Source organism: Microtus pennsylvanicus, chromosome 14, assembly GCF_037038515.1.
Source record: "Microtus pennsylvanicus isolate mMicPen1 chromosome 14, mMicPen1.hap1, whole genome shotgun sequence".
NCBI lineage: Eukaryota > Metazoa > Chordata > Mammalia > Rodentia > Cricetidae > Microtus > Microtus pennsylvanicus.
The window spans coordinates 64,326,678-64,353,880 of NC_134592.1; the positions used below are offsets into that span (position 1 = coordinate 64,326,678).

General features: G+C 41.5%; 1 protein-coding gene across 43 annotated transcripts in view; it reads right to left on the minus strand.

The window, feature by feature from the left end:
- The window catches only part of Nrcam (neuronal cell adhesion molecule), a 267,755-nt gene that overhangs the window by 51,443 nt on the left and 189,109 nt on the right, over window positions 1-27,203 (minus strand). For 18 of the 43 annotated variants that reach the window (XM_075947292.1, XM_075947293.1, XM_075947288.1 and 15 more), the window contains exons 4-13: window positions 26,238-26,439; window positions 24,103-24,120; window positions 21,613-21,718; window positions 19,481-19,677; window positions 18,638-18,760; window positions 14,423-14,593; window positions 13,893-13,949; window positions 11,981-12,092; window positions 9,376-9,560; window positions 8,052-8,183 (exon numbers count right to left, since the gene is read on the minus strand). In XM_075947292.1, coding sequence (XP_075803407.1) covers window positions 8,052-8,183; window positions 9,376-9,560; window positions 11,981-12,092; window positions 13,893-13,949; window positions 14,423-14,593; window positions 18,638-18,760; window positions 19,481-19,677; window positions 21,613-21,718; window positions 24,103-24,120; window positions 26,238-26,343 — 1,207 coding nt within the window. In that variant the 5' untranslated portion in view covers window positions 26,344-26,439. The remainder of the gene's footprint in view (window positions 1-8,051; window positions 8,184-9,375; window positions 9,561-11,980; window positions 12,093-13,892; window positions 13,950-14,422; window positions 14,594-18,637; window positions 18,761-19,480; window positions 19,678-21,612; window positions 21,719-24,102; window positions 24,121-26,237; window positions 26,440-27,203) is intronic. The other 25 variants (XM_075947317.1, XM_075947294.1, XM_075947299.1 and 22 more) reach the window with 3 other exon arrangements.

Here is a 27,203-nt window from a genome sequence, read left to right on the forward strand (position 1 = left end):
ACCATGTGCCCACATTGTTTTAAGAGAACATTGTTTAAGCATGCTGACCAAAATCAAAGTAAATAACAGTACCCCTCTCTCTGAAACTGCACATGGCAACCATAAGAGAACTTTGCTTTCATTCAAAACACATTTCTTTTTCTATGGTGGCCAGAAACGGTTGTGTATCACTATTATGAGACTCAATTATCACTTCGAAATAAAAGTATCTGGCACACCTGTGGCTTATTAACTCACTTTAATGAAAATAAATCCAGCTATAGCTGCTCCCCTTCATTTTATGTGCCCAAGCATTGTGCTCATTCATTCTGTAATAGTTTTTTACTTATACAATTTACAGCAAATCTATGCTATTGGAACAACACAAAATTCTCATCCCTTTGCTTCCCCAGATTGGAAGCCTGTGAGGATCCCACTGAAGTAAAGTCACAGTCCCAGGAAAGCCTTGCTTCTTCTTTGAGTTGCAGAGGAATACACTTCTTTGTTCCTTTTGTTTTCTGGGGGATTCCTAATTTATTAGTCCATATTTTCCCCTTTTTCCTTGCACCACCATCAGTGTCATTTTTTTCCTGCTTATTCTTCCATAATCAGGTTTTCCCTGAACAAAGTCCAGAGAGGCATAGTACCTTTGCGGGTTCATGTGATGAAACTGGGAACCAAGCAGATTCATCAGGATCTCCAAATTAGAAAGCTCCTAACCACATGTACAATGTCCCCCTTTGCTCTGTAAAGTGAAATGTTCACCGTTTCCAAGGATTGGGATGCAGACATCTTTGTGAGACCTTATTGTAACTACTGCACATTCTGACTATTATCCCTATAGACTAACAGTTTAGATGTTCCGGATGAGAATTATCTAACAATGAATCATAAGTTGAACTAGAGGACAAGTTCTTGCCGTCCAAGGATTTTTAAAACTTCAACTAGCTCCCAGGGAGTAAATAATACCCTTATTCCTGGAGAAGTATGATAGATAGTTTAAAAATAGTTTCTAAACATTAATGTTACAAAATTAGTGTCCAAAAGTCTGGCAACAATCAATGGCTGAAGTGTAGAATCATCTTAGACACATTTTTGTTCTACTAGTAATAAGGTATGTCAAGATTATTTGAATCGACTCCCTAACTAACACCTGCAATTTCTGATTAAAATTTCTTTAAGAAAAGCATTCTTACCAACAGAATACAAATAGGAGCCATAATTCCTTCAACAGGGTATAGACTGTATCAATAAATAACGGCAGAGGACGTATCTTACATTATCCCAGGAAGTGACATACAAGTATAGCTGACAGTCATAGATCTGTACACATCAGCGAAGCCCTTGTTTCTTATCTTGGATCCCACACCTTGTATCATTGGGTCTTTCTGATCGGCACATTGAAGAAATGTCCATCTACTGCTTTAACCAGGCAGGGTGGAACCCAGAGCAGCACCCTGGCCACTCTTGCTCTGTGGATTATTCTAAGCAGATGGACCTAGTACTTGGACAGTGATAGGGCTGCCTAGGGGGTATTTAGTACCCACTCTGATTGCACCTCTGAAGGTGTGCCAGGCAATGAAGAACAGTAATGAGGATGACACACTGGCAGAGCACAGTGCCCAAACTCTTAGCACGGGAAACAGACCATAGGATGAGACCACCTCGCATCCCTGAGCATCTGAAATCTTAAAATCACACCACCATGTTCTGGTTAATGGTATAGAGTTCAATTTTTATGAGATGAAAATCAACTGGAAGATTGTAGTGCAAGAATGTGAATGTATTCCGTAACATTGCATCGTGCATTCATGGGTTAAGTTAGCAATAGTGAGCCCAGGGCCTTTAACATACTAGGCAAATGCTCAACACTGAGCTGTATTCTTGACCCTAAGGTACTAAATTTTATGCTGTTTGTGAATTGCACCACAAAAATAACGATACAACAAATACGACCAAGAATACTGAACTCAATTGAAAAAGCTAGAAGGACAATTTCCCCAAGTAGAGATACATCAACCACAAGCAAAACACCCTGTAGCCCCAGGTTTCACTTGTCTTCAGGACCAAAGGTATTTGACTATAGCCACCTCATTTGTGCTCAATGGAACAGTTTTCAGATACTTATTTCTGGCATAATATTTGGGACTGAAACAAACTTGGACCTGAGGTATAGGCAATGAGTAGGCAGCTCTCTTTGTGAAGATCTGCATTATGTTTTCCTTCTGCAGTTATTCAAGAGAAGCAAGAGAGCCTAGAAACAGCAGCGACATATGGTAGCTCAGTTGGTAGCTGGGCACGAAATAGAGTCACTGCTGCAGAGCCATTGGCAACCTTTGGATGTTGTGTGCTGGCTCCTGGATGGGAAGAACTCGCCAACTTGCAAACTCAAATTGTCTAAAGGAATAATAATTAATTTCTAGAAATGACCAACATCATTTGCCATAAATAAGCACCAAAGAAAGAAATGTAAGCGTACACATCCACATATATAACTTTAAGCCCCAAGGGTGAGTTCTAAAAGTGGTGTGACAGCCTTCAGAAAACATAAAAAAAAAATATAACTCTCTTGGAAGAAATGGCAAAGACTGTAAATATTTCCAATTTTGGAATATGAAAATAAAAAAATGATGTCTTAAAAGTACTGAGTACTTTCAATCTCTAAAATGTTTTTATAACAATTGCATAATTTTACATTTAGAATAATTATGTTTAGAATAAATTTCTTTAAGAACTTCATGAAATAGGTCAACCAGATTACATTAAATATATTTTAGATATGAAAATTATAGACAGAAGCACTTAATATTTTGTTTAATTATATTAAATTTGGACTAATTTAATAGTTTGAAATTAAAGTTCTAGATTTCTGGTTTTAGTCGATTTTATAAATATTTCCTGGAGTATGAACAATTGGACATGAAGCAAAGCCAAGCTTTGGTGAAGAGCTGAATCTCCTTTCTCCTGGCTATTTTATCCTAACAGGTCCTGCCAACAGAGCCCTTTACCTCCCAGAGAAGGGGGAAGGAAACAGCTTTGATGGGATCTCGAGAATATTCTGGGTTAAGCCTCCATTCTCCTAGCTGAACTCATGTGTTATTTGAGCACAACTTGTAATTACTTGTAATTGTACTACGAGGAGATCCACTCTTTCTTACCAAGTTGGTTCTTTTCTCTCCTCAGATCTGAGGAACTTTTTAACAAAGGGTGAGATTTTTATGTGTTCCAGGACCAAAGCAAGTAATAGACTCTCTCACTGCCTCCTGGGACAGAAACAGGGATTGTGGATGTTCAGAATCTTGGCCTTGGGGACCACTAACAGGGATGTCACGGGCTCTGGTGAGGAAGGTAAAGGGGAGGAAGAGGAATGGAGGGACACTTGCTTTCTAGGAGAGCCAGGAAATGCTCTTGTCGCCGGTTATAAGAGAAGACGTTTCTCTTTCTGGTTCCAAGTTCAACTTCACACTCTCTCAAGCACTCCAGGTCATATCTGAGGTCTCCTGCGGGTCTCTTGTAACTACATAATTTCTGACCACTATAGACTGTTAAAAAATATTTTGGGAGCCGGGCGGTGGTGGCGCACGCCTTTAATCCTAGCACTCGGGAGGCAGAGGCAGGCGAATCTCTGTGAGTTCGAGACCAGCCTGGTCTACAAGAGCTAGTTCCAGGACAGGCTCCAAAACCACAGAGAAACCCTGTCTCGAAAAACCAAAAAAAAAAAATATTTTGGGTGTTTCAGAGGTGAATTCTGTATTTAACACACTTGTTTGTGTCAAGGAAGTTTTAAGTACCCAGCTGACCTAAATGAGACGGAGTTTCAGAAGTCAGTGAGAGATGCATCCAGGTGCTTTGGAGTTAATTCTATCAGTTTGATAAAGCTGTAGGTTCCAGGTCTGAAGGCAAGCTCAAAATCAACACCACAATTTGCCAACAGAACCCAGTCTAACCTCCACCTCACCCTGATATTCCTAAGTTTGTATTTTGAAGCTTTTGGCGCCGTCAGAGTCCTTGGATGATTACCAACAAGTTAGGAGAAGCAGGCTGTGTGTCTTACCATGTGGTCCCTGACTGCGTCTCTGCTGGTTGGCATAGGTTGACAGACCTGAGGCCCCTGACAGGGCTGCTGCTGATGCCCTGAATACTGCTACCACAGAAGCACAGCTGTTCCTCTACCCTTCGCCCCAGCAGCTGCTGATCCATCTAAGGTTTCGGCATTCTCTTGGGTGGAAGGTGCTACCAACTAGTCAGCTTGGGCCTCAGGCCAACTTCTGGAGCCCATGCTGGACTCCCTGTGCTGGGCTCTGTTGGAGGCTAGTGATCCTCGGGGTTCAGTTGGTGCCACTATGCTGTGAGGTTTTCTCTTTTTCTGCCTCGGCATCTCTCTGTTATCTTCCATGGCCTCGTACTACTAAATGCGCTACTCAACAAACTACAAATGAGGGGCAAGCACCAGGCCTGATTCCAGAACTGTCCACAAGCCTCAAACGCAGACTTGTTTAAGTTCATGGTCAACCGGTAAGTGTAAAGAAGAGTGGCATCTACCTCTTCAAGCCTGTACTGATTTTTTTGCTTGGCTTCGGGGCTTTATTCCCTTACCTACCTCTTCAGTGTGGACTAGAGGACCTCAGTATGCATCAGGACACATCTCTTTGCACTTAGCTGTCTATGATTTATTTTCCATTCAAAGGCGACACTCAACAGAGGCTGTCCAGAGACTAGCTGTTGAGGGCTCAGTGAAAGAAACATGCAGGGTCCCCGCCTGCTCATCACCATCAGTTATGAAGATGTCCATAGACCATACCCAGCCCTTCCGGCCTGGCCACTCTCAAAGAAGCATCACATCACGTCTCTCTGACGGAGACAACAGCTGCTTGTAGCTCCCCAGAGCAGCAGCCCTTCCTAGAGCAGCTGGGTGGGCACAGCCCCGTGCTGGGCCACCCGGCAGTACATAGTTTCCCTCCCTGAATGCCCACCAGAGAAGCTTCTCTGAGCTGCACACATCTGAGTTGGGGTACCCTGGATCTGGAAGAGTTGTGCAAGTCCTACCATATCTGTGTGGCATCCTTGCTTCTTTTTCAAGGAAACATACTTTGGGGATGAAAAAAAAGGAACTTACTTAGATTCTGATTTGACAGATTTTATTCTTACTCTTTCTATTTGGGACCTAATTGAATGATTTGGGGTTAAAGTGGAAGAGCCTAACTTGTCTCCCTGAAATAACTGCCCTCTCCAAACACCCCCTCTTCTAGTTTTAACCACAAAGAGGCATGCTCAAAGCTCATAATGCAACTATTAATAGGGTTCAAGGACCCCCAGGTGCTGCTATGCTGGTGCTGCCCTGCAAAGGTTGGTTGTCCTGAAAAGGTTGGTTGCCTCCGCAAGTTCATATTCTGAACCCCAAGCCCCAAGGTGGTCCTATGACTAGGTCATAAGGGCTCTTATCTCACAAATATGGTCAGTGCCCCTCGACAAAAGACTTGAGGGAGCCTGTCCCCACTGTCACTGCACATTTAGAAAGGAAGAGCCAGCACTTGAAGTCACCAGGTGCATTCAACTTGGATTTTCTAGTCTCCAGCACAGGGAGCAATAATTTTCTGTTTATAAATTATCTAACCCAAGGTATTTTGTTATGGCAGAAAAACAGAGTGAGACAGCCAAATTGGAAGGATGATAAACCGATCAGGAGGAAAGATCAGCCTCATTACTTAATTTTTCAATTTCCCCTGCTAAGGACTGTATCCTTACTGCCAAGCCCTGGATTTCTCTCTTCAACAGTCCCTGGCTCTCACAGTTTTCCTGCTGAGTGGCTAGATGGATGCTCCCTCCCACTTGTCTGTTCTTGCTGAGTCTAAATCTCAGGAGCACATTTAATCTTCTGTAAATCACAAAGAACCTCTGAGCTGGAAGAAAGCAAACCTTTGGATGCAGAAATGCTGAGTATTCAATATGGCTATGACTGTTCTATATGCATTTCTAAGAAAACCATAATTGTGCTGAAAAACATCTTTTAGTTCTGGGCTTTCTTTCCCTCTCTCAGTTGTCACCATAATCCCCTGGGAGTGACAGTGGCTCCTTGATATATAAACATGAGGTAAGATTTGTGGAGTTTCCTGCTCTGATCATGATTAAAATTGAAGCATAAATATCTGTACCGATTACCAGCCTCATTAGCCTTGTTTTTTTTTTTCCCCCAAGAACATATTTCCTTTTGCAGTAAACACAAGCTGTTTCTGTCCAAGTATCTGATAACTACTGTGCTCGTGACACAAGCAAACTCCCAATAAATACTCCAGCAAACACTCGTGGCACAGGGTGCGATTACTCAGACCATGGCTGCCAGGCCTGGGATGAAGAGCAAGCTGTCATTCCTCATAGCAATAGCAAATCGACTAGCCATCCATCACACAGGGGGACTCAGTTTTAGGAAAGTCAGTTTAAAGGACCTTTTGGTTATGTGGGAGTAGACGTGATATTTGATTTTCAGTTGGAGATGATCAGGAGCAGGCTGGTCTCTAAGTATGAAAGTATCTTTATTAAGCAAAGAAAATCTTTGAATCTGGCCTTGATAATGACTGGGAGGTGAGCCTGAGGCTGAGATTGGGTTTGATCTCTCTCTCTCTCTCTCTCTCTCTCTCTCTAAAGGAAAGTCGAAATTTCTTTTTATAAATATTTATTATATATACAATATTCTCTCTCTCTCTCTCTCTCTCTCTCTCTCTGTGTGTGTGTGTGTGTGTGTGTGTGTGTGTGTGTGTGTGTGTGTGTGTATGCCTGCAGGCTAGAAGAGGGCACCAGACAGATGGTTGTGAGCCACCATGTGGTTGCTGGGAATTGAACTCAGGACCTTTGGAAGAGCAGGCAATGCTCTTAACCGCTGAGCCATCTCTCCAGCCCAAGAAGTCAGAATTCCAAGACATGTAAAATAAGTGTTCTAAGGCCTTCCACTGGGGAGGCCAAAAGACAAAGTAGCTGGCTGCCCTCTGTATGACTACGGCTTAGGAAGGAGTTCAGAAAGCAATGAGACAAGATTCCAATTCTTATTTTTTTTCTCTGCCATAATTCCCTTCTCATATCCCCAATCTTCTAATCAAGTTTTATCAAATGAGCCTTTACTATGACTTGGAGGATTCAGGCAAAGCCCCTGGCTACACTTTAATGGTCACTGTGGGCAGCATTGTGGTAGCCTGGAAAGACGGCTAATGAAAATGGGGTAGAAGGGAACCTGCAGAAAGCAGGCTGAAGATAACAAACACAGCCACTGTCCTAATGTCTTCCCCAGGGATCTCTGGAGCAGACCTCACAGCACTCAAGGAGGCCAAAGTGGGAGAAGGCTGAGCATCATGCAAAAGCTCAGGACCCTGTCCTTCGGGTAGCCAGTGAGACATGACCCCTGAAGACTAGAAAACTTGGATGGAGGACAGCTGGGCTTTCCCCAAGACTAAAAACTAAGGCCAGATCAGTGTTTCTTACTTCTGTCATCTACTGACTTAGTCCCAGTATCCCTGTCAGCCGACAGTGACTCTGTGTAGTCTTCAAAAGCTAAGCTGAGCCGGGCGGTGGTGGCGCACGCCTTTAATCCCAGCACTCGGGAGGCAGAGGCAGGCGGATCTCTGTGAGCTCGAGACCAGCCTGGTCTACAGAGCTAGTTCCAGGACAGGCTCCAAAGCCACAGAGAAACCCTGTCTCGAAAAACCAAAAAAAAAAAAAAAAAAAAAAAAAAAAAAAAAAAAAAAAAAAAAAAAAAGCTAAGCTGAGCTGTTGGTGGTGTTTACTTCTCACCCTGCCATTCTCCCCATGATCTGAGTTAAAAATGAGAAATATTATTAACTTCCCATTGATACACATAAAATTATTATCATAAGTTCTTTTTAAAATTTATTTCAATCAACTCTTTAAAGTCTAAATAACTATCCAAAGGCAATAAAAAGCTTTGACGGTGACTTAGTGCCCCTGTTAACTTCATATTCAGCTTTTCATCCTAAACACGAATTATTTCAACGCCGTGCATTATTGCTGAGATACAGGTGTACCTTGAAAATAACCTTCCATTAAAGACAATGAAGAACACTTACTTTCTATTGGGACTCCATTTGTTAACCAGGCAATTCTGGGCTTGGGGTTGCCATTAGCTCTGCAGATGAGGGTGCCATTCTCTCCTGGGGATAGGACGAGGTTTTGAGGCGCCGCAATCCAGTATGGGGCCGCTTATTGAGAGAAGAGATGAGGGAAGCTGACTCAAGAATACACGGACAGTTGCAGTAGATTATAAGGGTTTTGCAAAAGACCCATTAGTCTCACTTTTTAGAATGAAAAAAAAAAGTGAGTTGCCTCAAATAATTCTTTAAACTTTATTTAGAGTATAGAAGATCACATGACTTTGAACTCTGAACTTTCTAATTATAAAATGGAGAAACAACTTTAAAACTGTTCATTTTTGAAAAGTTGCAAGGATAGAATACAGTGTCCTGTACCCCTTTGCTCATGTTCCTCTAATATCTAGGTTTCATGCAACTGGATTGTGACTGTATATGAGACAGGAAGTGACCATTGTCCTGACCTGGACACCACACCATCTCCACTGGTTGAGTCTCTCTATCTAAGGAGATTCCTCAGTCTCTTCTTTTCTGATCTGACACCTTTGAGGAGTGTTAGTTGGCTTTGATAAAATGCCCATCAGTGTGTCTGTCTGATGTTTGCTCAGGATTAACTCCTGGCTTGGGGCTGTAAGAATATCACAGTGGTGATGGGTCCTTCCTGATAACCCCACTCCAAGACCACAGTGACTTTTTATTAGTGATGCTCAGCTTCATCCCTGGGTGAAGGCCCTGTCTGCCAGGTACTCCCACTGAAAATGACTGCTCTCCAGTGTTCCATGCTCTCTGTTCATTGGCAGCTGGTCACTATATAGCCCACTCTCAAGACAGGACATAGCTTCCATCTCCTCCAGGAAGGAATATTAAAGAGTTAGTGGACGTACATTAAAACTGTCCTAGCCATTAGGCGTTTTTTGTTTGTTTGTTTTTTGGATAGAGGAACACTTTGAAGCTATGCAAATATCTTGCCTCTCCTTAAAGTTGTTTTCAGCCACCAATCTTAGACTTCCTCCCTGAATCTTGCCTGAAGCAGTTACCACTGTGGGCCTATCATTGTGATTTTCTATTTTTACCATTCCTTCTGCATTTACTAATTGCAGTTCTGTGAGGAAGACTCGAAGGAGTGGTTTTTATAATCTAGCCTGGATGTGATTACAATAGAAATGAGAAAAGCTTCATGACACCATGAAAGTGAACATAAATTTAAACTCCTCATTACTGAAGAACGTGATCCAAGGCACAGTCAACGGGTGCTCCCGAGCCTCTACAGAAGCAAGGGAATGCATCTGAAATGCCGAAATACCTTTAACTGTGACCGCGATGGTGTGATGAACGGCTCCTAATGGGTTTTTCGCTATGCACTGGTAATTTCCAGAATCTGCTTCTGTAACCTGAGTGATCTGCAAGGTTTTCTTAAAGTTCCGATAGAACGTCCGGTTGACAGGAAGGGTTCCATCTTCTTTGATCCAGTAAATGATTGGCGTAGGCCTGAGAGGATAAATAAGTAATGATGTTACAAAGGATGAATTTGCCTGTGACTATTTGGGAGAGTGAATTCTCGTGCACGTTTGTAATCAATTCTTTGTGCAAAGATAACGACAAAAATGCTAATGATAAAGACCCATTAATTAACATCACATTTTTATAACTAATACTCAAAACCTATACTTGGAACAATTTCAATTTTCAAATAACTAGGACTATACTAATTTTTGGCATACCGTAAGTTTGCCATCAGTGACACTGCAAGCATTGATCGCCTTACTAAAAGGACCTACCTAATCTTTTCTTTCAAGTTCTGGTCAGTAAGATGCTCTAGAGACTTTTACTATGTTAATCAAGAGAATTATTATTAAATTAGTCATATTGTAATATAATCCCACATCAGCTAGAGTCAAAAATATATAGTGAATGAACTCATACACACACCAGTGTCTCTGGACTCATGTATATGTTTCCCCATCAAATTGATGAAACTTTCTGTTTTATGAGACACTTGTGATGGGAACTACATGATTAATGAATTAAAATCCTTTTCTTCATTTCATTATTAGTGAAAATTTAAAATACCATTATACTAATTGATAATAATAGGCCAGATTAATGTTATACATCTTCTCACTCAATTTTATCCTTTTAAGTCAGAAAAATCCAAACAAATGGTTTGCTGATGCCAGAATACTTCATGGAGTTAGGTCTTTCTCAACGTCTCAGAGCTTCACTTAAATTCTTCTCTGACCTTGGTTACCTGACTTCCTTGGGCCTTAGCATCTCCAGTTGTCTTAATGAGAAGAACGATAAAATCATATAACGCCTTTAACAAATTTTTCATGACTAAGAATTTAAAGAATTGTTCAACACAAACATATGTCTGTGTGTGTGTGTGTGTGTGTGTACTCTAAGCCATGTGTATAGGAAATAGTACAAAAGTAAGGCTGATCTAGAACTTTAAGACATCTCTATATTTGTCATCACAGATGCAAGAGATATGTTTGTAACAATGGCTTTGGTTTGTTCCGTTGAACACAACGACAGCATATAAACTTGATGAAGCAGTTACCGAACAATCCTTAAGACTTATGCGTGTTCTAATGCCAAGCCTAAAAGTCCCTGGTTTGTAAGCAGTATAGTTCCTACCAGGGTTTCACAAAATTTCAAAGTTTCAAAAGTTCCTTCAGTATGTACACACACACACACACACACACACACACACACACACACACACACACACACACACACGTATATATATACATATTTCCAAATTACAACATCATACTTTACAGGAAAAAAATTCAACGTTCCTGAACTGAAAACGTTAAATGTGCTAAGATAGAAAACTAGCTAAATGTCATGTTGGTGCTTGACTAAAAACAAAATGGAATTTGGAAAATTCTGTTAGGAAAGACTGATTTTATTAATTAAATTTACATCCCAGCTGCATTTTCCTCTTCCTTCTCTCCTCCTATTCCCTCCTGCCACGCCCCCACACCCCCAGTCCATTCCTCCTCTGTTTCTGTTCAGAAAGGGGCAGGCCTCCTATGGGTACGAACAAATCATGGGAAAAGGGACAGATTTTTTTGAACATATCTTTAAGAATGTTGTGAGTTTTTAAACTGAAGATCTGTCACATTGGGTGTGATTTCCTAATTTGGCCAGCAGAGGCCCCCATGCACATCCTAAAACAATCATTCCTGGATTAAGGAAAGTTTATGGATCTCTGGATTGCCAGGTCAGAGACAACACAATCATAAAACCTGAAGGCAGCATGCTCCTGGGATCCTATTCACAGCTGCAGTAGCTGTGCCCCCAAAAGGCACTTTCTTTATGCCAGGTACTATGGGAAGACAGTCTAGAACCTGCCTGTCATATGGACCTGACTTCACAGTTGCTCTTGTATCTGCCTAAGGACTCCGGGAAATGCCTCTCAAAGACACCTGAGCTTTACAGTCTGTTCTCAGAAATTGGGGCAATTCCACAGTTCTGAGGCCTTGGCATGCCCTGTGTGCAATTGATGACAGAGGTGCACCATGTGGCAGACCTTGATGAACCCCCAGTTAATCTGCCTTCAGATGCTGCCCTCCCCGTTCTGGACAAATGACCAAGGATAAGTAGAAGTTATTTTTTAACCTACCGAGTACTGAGGTTGTTTGTTAGAAAGGAGCAAATTTCTACCCCCTTCCTAAAGCACAGTAATCATAAGGAGATTATATAGATAATGCAGTACAACACAATCAAAATATTTTAACAAAGACATGGATTTCAAAGTTTACTCAGGAAATGTTTGTAAAGTTTTCTGGGTTTTGGTCGAATTAGAAGCATGAGACAATGGTTCTCCCTGGGGCAGGAATGTCTATTGGTATTTTATATTTGGTAAGAGGTGGGCATCGGGACAGAACGTGTTGACTCACAGGCCTTCTGCGATGCACTCCAGAGAAAGCACGTTTCCTCTTAGCTCCTCCTTGAGGCTTTCATTGCCCTCTGGAGTTAGAAATGTTGGTGGCCTTTCTTTACTAGGCTTAGCTGCAAACAAGAAATACAACATATGTTAAAATTGTGCACCTCTGTTTCTAGGAACACAGTCATTGTCAAGCTGGCTAGAATTCTAATCTGGTTTCAAATCCGCTTAATGCTTGTTTTGAAATTTGTTTAGCTATGTGTACACGCTCTCTCCTTACACTTATTCGGTGTGCAAGAAAATAAGCAATTTTGGTTGTGTGAGCAAACCAGCAAAAAGATTCCTTTTGTGCATGTCTTTAATTTGGGTTGGGTCTTTATTAATTTTCTGGGGGCTAGTCAATTTTCAAAGCCACAGCAAAGAAAAGTCAGCTCATTAAACTACACGTCCCTTAAGACTGGTATTCAGACGAAGCAAAAAGTGTGTATTTTGAAAGATGTTCAAATCTTTTTTCAGCAGTAAATTATTGTGGACAAGTATTTTGATGTGTTCTGGAGATAATAGTACAGCCAGTTCCACTGACTTATATCTGAAGATTGCTACACTGCAAGGTCTATGAAAAATAAAATGAAACTAGGCAATTGCTGACAGAGTTCTGGCAAATTATGTGTCATGAATTAAGATTAAAGGCTGAAGGGTAAACTTCATGGCAGAGTGTTTGTGTAGTGGGTAAGATCCTGTGTTTGGTCCCTCGCTTTGGAGAAAGAGGAAAAGTGTATTAGCAGAGCTAAACACATTGAGATCAGTTTCTCAATGACAAAATAAAGAGGGTCTAAGTCAGAGAGCTTAGAACTGTTTATACCAAAGGCCTTCTGTCCGACAGACTCTTAAAAGTGTGGCCTTATCTACTGAGTCCTTGGCATATTTTCAGGTGGAAATGTCATAGGACTGGATTTTCATTGTTTCAACCACAAATGATCTACTTGATACTTCTGAAACCAAATTAAGAGGTGGTATGTAAATTTCTCATTTCTCAGAATACCAAAAAGGCATTGTTGAAAAAAAAAATTAGTTTTCTTAAGGATTTAGAGCTTGTTGGGGGACCTTCCTCCTCTGAAAACCACTTTGAGAATGCTCTTGATACCCGTATTTGGGAGGCTATATTAAACAAATAAAGGTGAGAATTAGATCCTGCCATGTTCTCTAATGTTCCTATCTCAAAGGCAAAAAATTAATGCAGCAGAAACTCTATGGGAATTATAAAGCCCTTATGTCCTGAGTTTCTTATTTTTAGTGATATTTTAGGTTTGACAGCCACGTTTTTCTTTAAGGAAATCAAACTCTTTTCATCTTAAAACAATGAAGCTGAATGATGTATTTTTAAAAGTTTGCTCCCACGGAACTCAATGAGAGGGTTTCTACCAAAGCTAAGAATAATACGGTTGCTAATTCTCCTGAGTAATGTCATGTAAAACTTAAGAAGGGTTAGACGACTACTATGGGATGTATTCTATGTTAGTTACTGAAGGTGCAGGTGAGTCAGTATTCTAGTGGTTAATATGACCAGTCATATTAACTGTTCATGTGTAGTTCATGTGTAGGTCATGCAGAAAGGTTTGAGACAGCACAAAATATGGGAAATACAATTCTGAACACACATGAAAGAATTTTTTCTAAAGCATATGAAATGGTTTACATGACAAATTATAACAAGTTTAATTATACATACGCCATGGAGGATGTTTTAGTGACATGGTTGAAATCGTCTAGCTAGGTTTCATAAGAAAGGCACGTTGGTATGGTAATATTAAACATGTAATTAGAAATTTCATACAGAAACAAAGTTAAATAGTCATGGAGGTGAAGTTAGTGAACTACAGTCTACAATGAAGGAGAGAATGTCAGTTACAACCAGTGTAACTCACCACCATAAAACTCAGTGTCACTCAAATTAGCAGCTAGAGTGTCATTCAATTCATCCACTGAAATAAACAGAATATCATGAAGAGGGCATAGAAGTGGGGAGAAGAGTCAAAAACCACTGGGCGACAAAAACAAATTCCTACGTCTATGCTAAGTGCCAGGTAAACACAGTGTTTGACATCTCACTGGCTAACTCACTCTTTCATTCACTCTGCCACCCCCAACCACAACTTGAACTACAGGATAAATGCCAACCAAAGGCATTGTGAGGCAGAATGCCTACGCCAATGCTCAGAACACCACAGAGTCGGGAGGTTACCATAGAAACAGGACTGGCAATCAGCGAAAAATGCTAAATACAATATTTAGAGTATGCATGCTCTTTCTAGCACATAAGCTGTAGCGAGCTTCACAGGGATTCTCCTGACCACTGAACTGGTTTACCTCAGAGTCAGAATCGTATTTAATTGCTAATCATTAGATTCACATATGGAACCACCACTGAAAGAGACCCAGAGGGCCGAGCTCTCACCTGAAATCACCTTCAGAGAAATAGGCTGCTTCTGTTGTATGGTTTGAGTGTGATTAAATCTGGCATAGCAGATATAGTCTTCACGGGTGTCTTCTGGGAGGACATTGGAGAAGTAAAGGTCTCCATTCAGGCCTTGGGAAACCCGCTCACTCTGTGGAAGTCTTTGGAAGGCTGGAGGAAGACAAAGAGTTACTCAGGTCATTTTATCTCCACAGCAGCCGGACAACCATCTACCAATAATACCTCTGTACTTCACCTGAAAAAAATGACATATTTCTCACAGGACTTTTAGTAAAGAAAACTGGTTTTATTGTTGTTGTTTTATTTTTGGTTTTGGTTTGTGTTTTTAAGATGTGGGATACACAGACAGTCTATCAGACTTGGCTGATCCTGATTTCTGGGAGCTTGAAGCAGCAATAGGACTAGAGCTATGAAGCGAAATATTTGATTAAGAACAGAGAAACAAAAACTGCCCTTAACAGACTTGCATGTTTCCTGGCATCTGAATTGGTCTCTAAGAGCATTCTCAAAGTGGTTTTCAGAGGAGGAAGGTCCCCCAACAAGCTCTAAATCCTTAAGGCACACATCTCGGTAAACACATCAGAAAAGTTTGTAAGGATATTAACATGAGTTACATGTCATCATAAATTCGGCTCTGAGCAAGGAGACCATCACAACAAGTCACCTAGTCTGGTGCGAGTTTACAGTCTAATCATGACTCATGCAGCAAACACCTGTTAAACATACAAGCAATGATGCCTCTATTTGATGCTATGATCTGCTGCTCGGAAGCCAGATCCGGTTTCCCTCCCCTCATGTACAGCTCATCTTGTGACATAGTCCACCATTATATGTGTGCATAATGACCATCTCCTTGTACTAAAATTATAGCTCCAGGAGAGAGGACATTCTTTGTTTAATGTTGAAGCTATGGACAGGTGTCCACCCTTTGGCACGGACTCCTTTAAACACTCTTGGAAGGGTTAAATATTAGCCTTCAGCACACTGGCATTCCAGTTTCCAGAATGATCGTCCTCCTTCAGGAGCAGGTAAGGAGCTAGCCTCGGGCACGATCAGAGGATTTCCCACATGGCTGAGGAATTAGGAGATGTGGGAACCACTGATCTGTGTACGATGTTACATTTGACCATCAGAAAGCATCCTGAAGCTCCTGACTCAGTTCCCAGAGCCTGAACTATGATTTCTTCAGCTCCCAAGAGAAAGAGACTTAGACAAGTCACATGTCCCTGCAACATCAGGCTGGGTGTCATATCTGCTGATGGGATTTCTTCAGTTTGAGGCAAGATGTGTGCTATTCCTTCAGCAGGTATCTGACCGAACATTTCTTTCACAAAATGCAAAATTGTAGTTAAAACTCAGCAGTAACTTTGGCAGTCAGAGCCCAATAAATTGTGTTATTCAAGTTTCCGTCAAGGTGGAGGCTGATAAGTTTATAGTCTTAAAACATTAATCCTCTTGGAGAGGAATGATTTTAAGATATTGAGGGAAAGAATATACACTGGGAGCAAGGCAGGGTGGTGCGTGCCTGAAATCCAAGCTATTTGGAAGGCTGAAGAGGGAGAGCTACAAGATGAGGCAAGTCTGTACAACATAAGAAGTTCAACATCAGCCTGGGCTATACAGTGAGACCTTTTCTCAGAAAATGTACATTTATCTAATGAATCCAAGGCACCGAAGACATGTATTTATTGTCTTTTGTTTCTCCTCCTGAATTGCATGGTTGATGGATGCTGGTAGCTCAGATGTGAGGCAACAGGACATCAATAGGGGGCATGAGGTTGCCCTTGAGGTTCTTTGTATTACACTTGGAGAAAAGATTATGCAGATAGGGATGTTTTTATGATGCATAAAGCGAGAGTGCTGCAGGGATTCAGCTTCTCCTCATATTTCAGATGCAAGCTCATTTGAAAGGCGGATGGTTTGCAGCCATTTTAAAATTTATGAAATCATACATATTGTCAGCTGTGCCATGCAGGAAGCATTAGCGATATATTCAGATTATCTGGAGAGTTTCCATGTGACATATTTCTTTATTAAGCAAACAAGAAATCATTTCTGAATAAGAGCGATTAATGCATCTAATTTTGATGGTGATATTTGAAGAGTGTTACTCTCGAAGCCATACATCACTCCTTTATATTGGATTTGTTGCTTATGCCCTCAAAATCCATAAGAGCTGCCGCATAAATAAAGCTCGTGACACTTTCTTTGAGTGGTTTCATGAGCCAACAATGAATATGAAGTGTTAAGACTCTGATTTTCCCCTCAGTGAGGTTTGCAGCCTGTGATGGCAGAGGGAGTCAGGTCTCTGAGAATAGGGTATTTTGTGCAAATCTTTTGCACGCGTTCCCACCATTCCCTCTACAGGTAGGTCCCTTTCAAGGTCACCTTGCAGATCTAGCAGTCCTTTCTCAGGGCTTCTGTTATCCATCAGCTTCACTCCGCAGCCATTACTATTTTCATAGCCTGACTTCTCCACCTGCTCCATGCAACACCGTGCTATGCCTCCAGGGACTCTTTCGGCCTCAGCCACTGCTCCTTCGCATTTGATTTTTTTCCTGTATTTCCCTAAACTCTTGCAAGGCCCTTGGTGTTAGCCCCGAGGCTCCGTTCTCTACCTCCAGTAGTGAATGTCTAAATTATCTCATTCAGCCCACGGTTGTTTCCCTATGCCTTTATACTCTAAGAATTCAGACCCTGCTGACTGCAACCCTGGCTTATCCCCTGCCTCACACCCCTGACCTTTGCTGAGCATACTGATATGAGCATGTCTTGGACCTCTTATGGCTCCTTAATTTCTAAGCCAAGCTTTGTGCCACCTCCGAGATAGCATGCTAACACAATAGCTCTGGTGGGTGTGGGGTTATAACAATAAATATTTCTGTCAATGACCAGGTCAAAAGTAGACACATTTGAAATTTTCTAGCAAATGTCATTTCTCCTTGTTCCAGTTTCCCTGCTGGGAAAATGGAGAGGATGACTGGATATGCCTCAGCTGGTTGTAAGCCACATCCTGGAGAATCCATGCGATATCCTTGGCAAAGGAACCCAGTAAAGGCTCAATAAATATTAGCTGTTTGGGGTGATTAAAAAAAAAGAAACCCTAAAGATATGAAATAATAGAAGTAACCTAATTTCCTCCGCTACTAGCCTTTGAGGTTTCAGGAAAGGAGTCTCCTATTTTTCAATCAGTGTTCTAAACTTTATATTCATCCCTGACTCTTTCCCACATAGTCCTATCTCTCCCTCTGTGGAGGCTGTGCCCTCCCATCACATCCAGAGTCAGACCCACTCCAGGGCTACCTCTCAAGTCCAAGCACCATTAGCCATGCCCCGGATTGCAGCAATGCACACCGAATTGGCCTCCACTCCCCTCTCTTGTTCAAGTGCTGGGCATTAAACCTAGGGTCTTAGAGAGTCTAGGCTAGTGGTCTGCCACTAAGCCACATGCTGAGCCACATCCTGGCCCCTCCCCCAGTTCCCTTTTGCTCTCCATGCTCTCCCCCCATAATGGAAATGAACCTTTTCCTAATTATTTTATTTAAGATAAATGTGCCCCTTCAATGTTTTTTTTATTTTGTTCAGAGAGAGAGGAAAAAAAAAAGCTCTTCCCATTGTGTCCCTTTGATCCCCTGACACTAACATCCTCCTTCCCGTTGGCTCTTTTACTATGGTCACTTTTTTGTTTGTTTGTTTTTTCTGTTTTTTCACCCTAGGGATGCTTCTCCTTAGGGCTGGCACCAAAGCCCCCCTTGCACACAGATACGCCGGTGGTCACTCGAGTACCCTCTCAGCCCAGCCCATTAGCTCGGGGCTCACATTTGTGCTCTGTTTTCTTCCAGAAAATTCATTGTTGACTGGCACCGATTGTCAAGACACACTTGCTGTCCGCTTCCTTTTCTGTCTCAGCTGACCCTCGTTGTCTAGGAAGGAAGCCTGGTTGGCACTGGGCTTGTATTTTCTGTTGTTGTTAATCTCTAGCAGCGCATGGAGCAGTGAATGAATGGTGTGGCATGGGACTTTCGTCACTAAGAATGAATGATGTTGCATGGCACTTGACATCACTAGGCAGCTGTTTCTCTGAGCACCTATCGATCATTCCGAAGCACTTCACGACTCTTAAGAGGAAGTAAAGTGTTAAGACAACTAATAACTACAAGAAGATTGCAGAAAACTCATAGTGATAAGACTTACAGTTATCCATCCAAAATATTATGGCTGGTGGTAATCCAATTGGAGGCCTACAGGGAAGTACCAATGACTGACCATTTCGAAGTGTGATTGGTTCAAGTCTTTCTTTGGTCCACAAGGGCGACCCTGTTAAGTAAAAACCAAAAATTTTCAGAGTTATGTCTTCATGAGAAAATAAAAAGATGACAACAATACAAAGAAAGGCACCCAAAGGTTTTGGAAAACAGTCACTTAGAAATTACATACATTGAATGATAAAACTGCTTTAAATAAGGCGTTAGAGACTTTTTTGCAAAAAGCAAACTATAATAGGGGGAAAAAGAAAAATTTCATTTATTATTATATGCTAACATAATAACATATAATAACATAATTATATATATAATATGTGTTAACATATAATAACAATTATTATCATTGATAGTGTTATTCAAGCCACTAATCCATTATCTAATAATTTACACTAATACACCAATAAGATACTGGCTTTGATACAGGCATGTTCTCCATAGAGAATGGGAAAAACATAAATGTCAGCATATTTGCTACATAAGTAAATATATACACATCTGAATTTCATACAGTATTATATATGTATACTCACTTATAAGATGTGTAAGAGAATATATACCATATATTGATATCAATTTCAGGCTAAGCTGGTTTTATATACATATACACAAGGAAAGAAAAATACCGACTAGAAGTTATTTCTATGAATGGAAAGTCTCATGATGAATTGCAACTTCTTTACCCATAATTTCAAAAGGTATGTACTTTTAAATGTTTTCAAAATAACCACAACTGCAAACGGTCACTACTGTATAGAGGTCAAATCTCCCTTACTGGATGGGCGGACCACAATGTTATTAGAGACAGCAGCGCCACGCTCGTTCCTTGCTGTGCACTGGTAGACTCCTTCATAGGTCTCTGCTTTCCCCTCAGTGATGATGTTGATGATGAGTGTTCCTGAGCCAGGCTTCATGGTGACCAGAGGGTCTTTGTCGATGTCAAAATGAGTTCCATTGCGAGTCCAGGAGAAGCTGCCCAACAAACACATCAAGGGTTAAGCTCATTAATGGTCTAGAAAAATAGGGTTATAGTCCTCATAAAAAACCTTGGGCTTTATGGGGTTCTGAGAATAATTGTTAGGTTTTAATATTTAGTAAAAGGCCCCCTTGCTTAAAATATTAAATTAAATCAAAACACTGAAAAAAATGTGATGTTTTTACATTTTGAGGCATATAAATCTTTTAAAATCAATTCAAATTTAATACAAATTGCCTGCCATTTATCGAAATAAAATTAAAAAACAGTACTTTAAGGTATAGTCTCTGAACTTTATTAACATTTTTATTGTAAACCCCATTGTTCATGCACAGTTGAGCTGTCTATAAAAATGTATTCTAGGCTGAAACGGAACAAGAAAGGCCTCCATCAGCACTGTATTATCATTGAGTGGGAAATTGACCAGATCTGTTTCAAGTTACCCAAGTACAAACTGGAGGCTGGGGGTGGGGGGAGAGTTAAGACTATGGGTATCTTAAATGTTATTAAATGTTTTAGTTGTTAAAAGTGGCAACTCTACATAGGTGTATTTTTAGAATTTTTAATTCTAGAAATAATTATACAAACTTTTAGGAGATATGCCAAATTGCCAACCCAAATTTATTTTTCTCAGTTTAGTTCTATAAAAGATGCCCTCCCATAGACGTCACAATGCTCTCGTGATTAAATACTTCCTAATTAGTCATACCTCGGTGACGGCAAGATGATGGCGACATACACATTTAACTTCCCTGTGTTTTCCAACTTGAATTTCTCGTCTTGCTACGTATGCTTGCTAAAGCTAGGGCAGGCAGTAGCAGTGGTTTAGACTACAGGCATCTCGTGGGCAGAGGGCAAAGATACTGGGAGCATCCCACAGTACACAGGGTCATTCTCACAGCGAAAAGCCATCAGCACTGACCACTGACAAGAAGTTCTGCCATGCTTGTATGGCCTTAACTAAGAGTGAAAGTGAAGGGCACATGGAGGCCTGTTGGAAAATGGTTTTCAGCAGTATGTCGGTGCTACCGTTCCGGAGTAGAACGTTGATGGAAGTGTTGCCATGCATAGGTATCTAGAACCAGGCAGTTTTTGGTCCCCCTCAGGTTCTAGTTTAAGAAGCTTATAATATATAGATGTGCAAATAAAATACCTAAAACACTCATCCTCCTTATTTTTAAATTAGTGTACCTAGCTACAATTTAACAGTCATAAGATTTAACAGTTACAAAGTAATAGTTATTTAACATCTTATATTTTAACAATCAAGCGCTACAGAATTCTCCATCCTACCGAACTGTTGTGTGACATTCTGAAGGGCTTTGGGTGACAGTCCAGCAGATTCCCCTCAGTCCCCCATCTTTATTATACTTTGTTTAGACTGAATTATGAAGAGCCCTGATAAGTACAACGAACAGTTGTAGGACTATTCCATGGCCAGTAGAGAGATAGGAAGGAGAGTTTGTAGAAGCCATCAACTCAAACTGTTCTTAACCAATGAAAGCAACACAGGGTAAAAGGTGTTTTCCCTTATCATAAACCACTGTTGTCAGAACCAAGATTAGAGGGTCTGTATCACCTCAATACTTATGAGCATTTTACAGAAAAGCACAAATAGGAAAGTGCAAAAATCTGGGCTTTAGCAAATGAGCTGGAATTAATCTGAGAGATGAGACAACGAACCTATAACTGGAACTTTAGAGAGATGCAGGACCTAAGAAGACACATCAAACACCTTTAAAGGGCGGAAATGAGCCGGGAGTTAGTTAGAAAAACAGAAGAGTTTGCTGTCGGTCATATCGAGAAATATCCAACTAAAGAAGACTTCACTCCTCATGATCCTCTCTATTTTATCAAAATCCCAAACATTTCTATGGTCACAGACATTGCCCACTATTTTAAGCGCTATCCGCAGCAGGAAGCATGCTTACCTGGGAGGAGGCTTCCCTTTAGCCTCACACTGGATCACAATGTTCTCCCGAGGGTCAACAATGTAGTCCTTTGGTGACTGTTGAGTGATGGTTGGAGGTTGCACCACTTAATTGTAAAAGGAGGAATAATGTAAAGAAATAAACGATTTACTATCATGATAGCAGTCACCTTTTCTATGTTAAAATCACTTGCCTTAGACTAAATATGCCACAAGTATTCCTAGTAATTTCTGTTGTAGCAGGAAATCCTCATTAAGTTTTCAACTAAAACTCATCTAAAGTCAGGAAGTCAGGACACAACTTCCCTTTGGCAACATCACACACACTTGCAAATTTCATTTTCCCATACCAAACGTCTGAGAAAATGATTACTAGTCCAAATCTGATATTCAAACACTGTTCTTCTGATGTAACAATGAGAAATTCACGGTTCTTCTGTTTCAATATAAGTTATGAAGTAGATTTGACTCTTAGAATACAGTCACTGACATTGAGCTCATTAATATGCTAATTATGTAAATTAATATATCTCAGGGAAACGTACTTTTGACATGCTCATATTTAAAATACTGTTAAACCAGAGCTTTCACATGCCTTATCAGAGCTAAGAGGTAGATGAATTAGGGATGAAGATAAAACACTCTTATTTCAGCAATAGATGGGATTGAAATTCTCCTTTTTAGGAGACGATGTTTCTATTGTGTTCTCCCAATTATTACCTTTACTGAGAACCTTTGAAGGTAACTGTTTTGACTCAGAGCAATTCAATCTAAGGGGAGCCAGTCTAGAGACCTTGAGCATTATCCAAATTGCTCTAAGACCACCACAGTGTCTTTCGTCTCATGAGATCATGATTCTTGTTAGAAAGGGAAGGCACTAGAGAGACCAGAAACTTCACCCTCTGGCTTGACCAGGAAGGCACCAAGCAGAGACTAATTCTCACCTAGTTTCTGCTTATGCTAAGCACATCTTCAGCTGAAGTTATTCACAGAGCCTTAGTTTGCAACAGGAGCAATTTGCCTTTGCTCTTCCAGGGAGGGACCTTTGGCCATCTGGAGAACGTTCCCATTGCCACTACTAGGGTTGGGGTAGAATGGCTACCTGTAGTAGGTAGAGGCCAAGGATGTCTTACCAGCCCCAGTGCTAACATGCTAGGGCTGAGAAGCCTGCCGTGTGCTGCAAAGTGAGGGGCATCTTTGGGACTGTGTGACGAAGCAGTCCTGTTCCAGCTTGCTTTCCCCGCATCAGGCACTTTGGGCCCTCCTGCCTTCATCTTGTCAATTTCCAACACCAGTCAGCAGTTCTGTCTGAAGGTTGGTGAATCTCTGTTTTTCATTAGCTGGGAGACTTAAGGCTCAACTCCTATAGCCCTCAGAGAAGAGGGAGGTTCAAAATTTGGCCTGGCTTCCAGCTGTAACTGGGAGGATTAGTGGCACACTTTGTGTAAAAGTTTTCATAGATACCAATCCTAGAACTGTTCAGTTTTGCTTCGGGATTCCAATTTTCACCAGCTTCATTTTGGAGTGATCAACCTCAGATTTTTGGGAGTACAGCGTTTGGGATAATGAAAGGAATTCTTGAGGTGCTACACCATCAAAGTGGTGAACAAAGACATTGATAGAAGAGATTCTTAGGAGTCATTCAGTTCAGTTCTTCTTGCAGGGGAATGAGGTGGGGTCCAAGAGTGTCAGACATGCAAATTTGGTTGCAAATGCAGGGCTTCCCCTCCTCTGCCTGCAGCAGTGCCAGGAGTTTGCCATCTGGTCGGATCGTTTCTGAGCGGTGCTTAGGTCATATGGCAATTAACAAATGCTTTGTAGTAATAAGTGACTTACCAAGATTTCTCTGTTTAACTCAACATCAAAGGAGAATATCTGAGAAGGGACCATCTCTTCAGTAGATGATAAAGACTACCCAGCTGTCAGAAGCAGCAGAACTGTTTCCTCCTAGGAAGCCTCCCTTGAATAATTAGCCGAAGTGTTCTGCCTTCTGTGTATGTCATAGCAATCTTCTAATTTGCAGGGTTGTTCTACTTGCAGCACCTAGGACCACTGTTCTACCCAGTTCTCAGAGCTAAAGTCATAGAAGAGGAACTTGAGAGAGGCTTCTGTGCGCCACCCACTTTCAAAACTCTGCAAAAGATGCGTGTCTGTTCCAACTGACATTTGTAAAAGAAAAAAAAAAAGAAAGAACCTCCCTACAAGGTTTTGAATTCTCTCATTGAGTTACATCAGATGCATATACAGCTAGTATATTAGTAGAAGAGCAGGTTGGCCAAAGTAGCACCAGAATCCCCGTTATTCATGCAGGTTATATAGTACGTTTGTACCTTAGCATTCAAATGAGGCATTTGGCTACAGAAAACAACATGCTTAGAAAGGCACTCATCACAAAGCATGGTGTTGTTTGCTTGATTCACACTCTTAGTTCAAGAAACAAGGACACAGCCACATCTTCACACTGCCTAGTAATTTGTGGAAATTCACTTACAGTCGTCAAGAAGCTTTGCTTTTTTTCCCCATCAGTATCAGCAGGTGAGTGGGCAGAGAAGATTAAAGAAAATCAGATGTTAGTGATGAGAAAGTTAGCAACCCTAAAGATAAAAAGGGCATCTTGTCTACTTGGCTTGACCTAGGATAAAAAACCATACTGTTAAAGTTGCAGTTGTGACATTACAAGAGAAAGAAGCAGGCACTCATAGTTTTGCCTGCCCCTGCAGCAGCGTCTCACATCAGCATATGGAAGAACAAAGGCGATGCTGTAGGGAAAAAAGGGGCGGGGGACACTTCCAGGAGTAGGCATAGCTAATTCCATCCCATACACATTGTGCTGCACTGATAATTATGGTCAATTTGAAAAACAGATGAATCTACAATTAATCCGAGTTGTCACTTTCTGTGTTGGGCCTGATCTTATTATCCCAGACACCAGGACGCATATGATAATGATGCCTAACAATGAGAGATTGCTACCACTCTCCGTCCAAGTCAAATCCAACACTGATTTCCGGTTCGTACATTTCTAGGATGGCTTTATGTCATTAGCCTATCTCTGCTTTGGCATTCTCGCTCACCAAGATTGAGGATGTAGGATGATTGTGAGTACTGAAGAAAGGGTGTGAGGAACAGGGACATGTTTACATGCATTTCCAATCATTCTGCAGGGCTGCCTGTCACTACTACTTGCAAAGGTTAATGCAGGAGAGCCTAGGCTACCCGTGACTTTATTTTCATCACGGTTGTGCCTCTTCTCCATTAGCTGCCATAATTGAGTTAGCCCTAGGTGCCTGTTTCCCCTGATAGTTAGATTGAGCGGTCAGATTAAGGAAGAATATATTTAACACAAGAGAGAACAAAAGCATTTCCCTCACTGCCTTTTCCTCTTTCCAGCGCACCTATTAGAGCAAATGCTTACTTAAATATTCCTGCTCTGATAGGCTCAGGCAAAATGAGCATTTCAATTAAATGTACATGTACATATTTTAAATTAAGGTCACTGGATGAATAACTCTTAAAATGAAAATGTGGCATTCTGTTGGGCTTTCGTTGTAGAGGCGCACGGCTCAGGCAGTGAGCAGAGTGTGCCAGAAACCCTGCCTTGTCTTCCAGGGGCCAGTTGCAATTTCTGTGGTGGAAAAGGAGACCCCAGCAATTGCATAGCCCCGGGAAACAGCTATCTTTCTTGCACCTTAGAAAGCTTGCCAAACAGATGTTCTGCTCAGGAAGCTAATGGCTTTAAAGAGGTCATGTAGACTGGGGATAAAGGGTAAATCAATTGTGAAGTACAGTAATTGCTCAGATTTGAAATTCTGCTTCACGCAGCAGTAATATATCCAGCTAGAACCCAGTGTTGTCTTCATTGTCTACAAACAAACCACTCGGGCCAGAAAGGCTGTGGTGCACGTTTTACTTTTGGGGAAATAAAGGAGAGAGATGCCCCCGTTTGCTGCTTCCTTTCAGGGATTTTTTCAGGTCCTGCCTCGGTATCAAAAATTTTTCACCTTGGTCTGTGGCCATATAGTTTAAGCCAAAGCAGACTATTCAGTGGGCTTGTCGATAACATTCTATTCTTATAATTAAATTCACGCTGAGTGCGCAAAACGAGAAAGTGAAATGAGGTTGTTTGTCTGAATTAGAAGAAACAAGGTATGAAGTATGGATGATCTGGGGACACAAAGGGGCAGAAGGTTGGCGACACCATCCTCTGTGTTCCTGTTGTCTTTCTCTTTTTTTCAGAGATGCCTCAGCAATGAAGGGAGACAAGAAGTGAGGCTCTGCAACCTTCTTGTAAAGTGGTTCACAGGGTCCTTCCTGCAGGGGGCTGCCCACCGGGAGGATCAGGGCAGTTGCGCCAGCCCCTCCTTAGACCACTCCCGCCACTGGACAACAAAGACACCTGAGGCAAAGAGAGATGATGAGAAAGCGAGGACAGCTTGTCCAGCTATTTCCACGGCCTTCCCCACAGTGTCTTCGTAAACACCAGGTGCTGAAGGTGAAAGCCAAATTAATTTTGATTAGCTTTTCAGTGCCTCGCAGAGACTTTCCTCATTAACACAGTTCAGGGTGGTGGTAGATACCGGGAAGGCTTGCCTCCTGGCCTAAGAGATGTAAACTGCTAATACTCACGATCAAGAGGCACATCCAGGGCACCAATCATCTGGCACAGGAAGAGAATCAGGGGCACTCTGCCTGCAGAGAGGTGCTTCTTTTTCGGCATTATTTTAAGCGGCATCAGCTCTTCTCCTGCTGAGACCCACACACGGAATTTCCTTTTCTTCTCTCGCAGAAGAGTTGCGGGCAACGCTCAAATAATTTCTCATGCAGGGAACTGAATAAGGGCGGGATGAGAACAATAATTAGGATGCATTAGAAGTCAGAAGCGAAGAGCGAAAAGGAGCAGCTCAGGAAAAAATCCGCTCTCCATTATACATGGATTCTAAAAGGGAATTAAGTTTTAAATATTTAACTCAGAGACTGGAATAATCATTTATTCATAAATCTAAAATCAGCTCAGAAATATTTGTGGTGATGTCAAGCAAAATCTGCACCCTTTCCTATTATTATGATTTTTCCATTTTTAAAGTGTTAAGAGTGTTCATGCTGTCTGAAGGTCTTCTTTGGAGTCTAACCTGGAACTCACTCTGGCCTCGAACTCACAGACACCCGCCTGTCTCTGCCTCCTGAGTGCTGGGATTAAAGCTGTGTGCCACCACCACGTGGCCCATGTTTTTCTTAATACTTCAGGAAACCTTGGCTGTGAAGCCAGTTGGAAAGTGAGCACCCTGAAACTTCAGAGGGGAGTCCTAACGGCTTCTTCATTCTGAAGATGCTCACAGGGAGAGTTCTGGGCAGGACCACAAGTTTAGGACCCTAGCCCTAAACACGGATGGAACACATAAACACTGACACTCGGGTCATCTCCAGGCTGTCCTCTGCTCACTCTCCTCAAAAGTGTTGATCAATTATTTCCTCCAAGGTCTTCTTCGGTGAAATATTGGCAGTCACCATTTCAGTTCACGCTGTCCTCTAACCGGTGTTTGAAGCCCCTCAATGATCTGGACTGATTGATCCACCAGCTTCCTTCCATTTCCT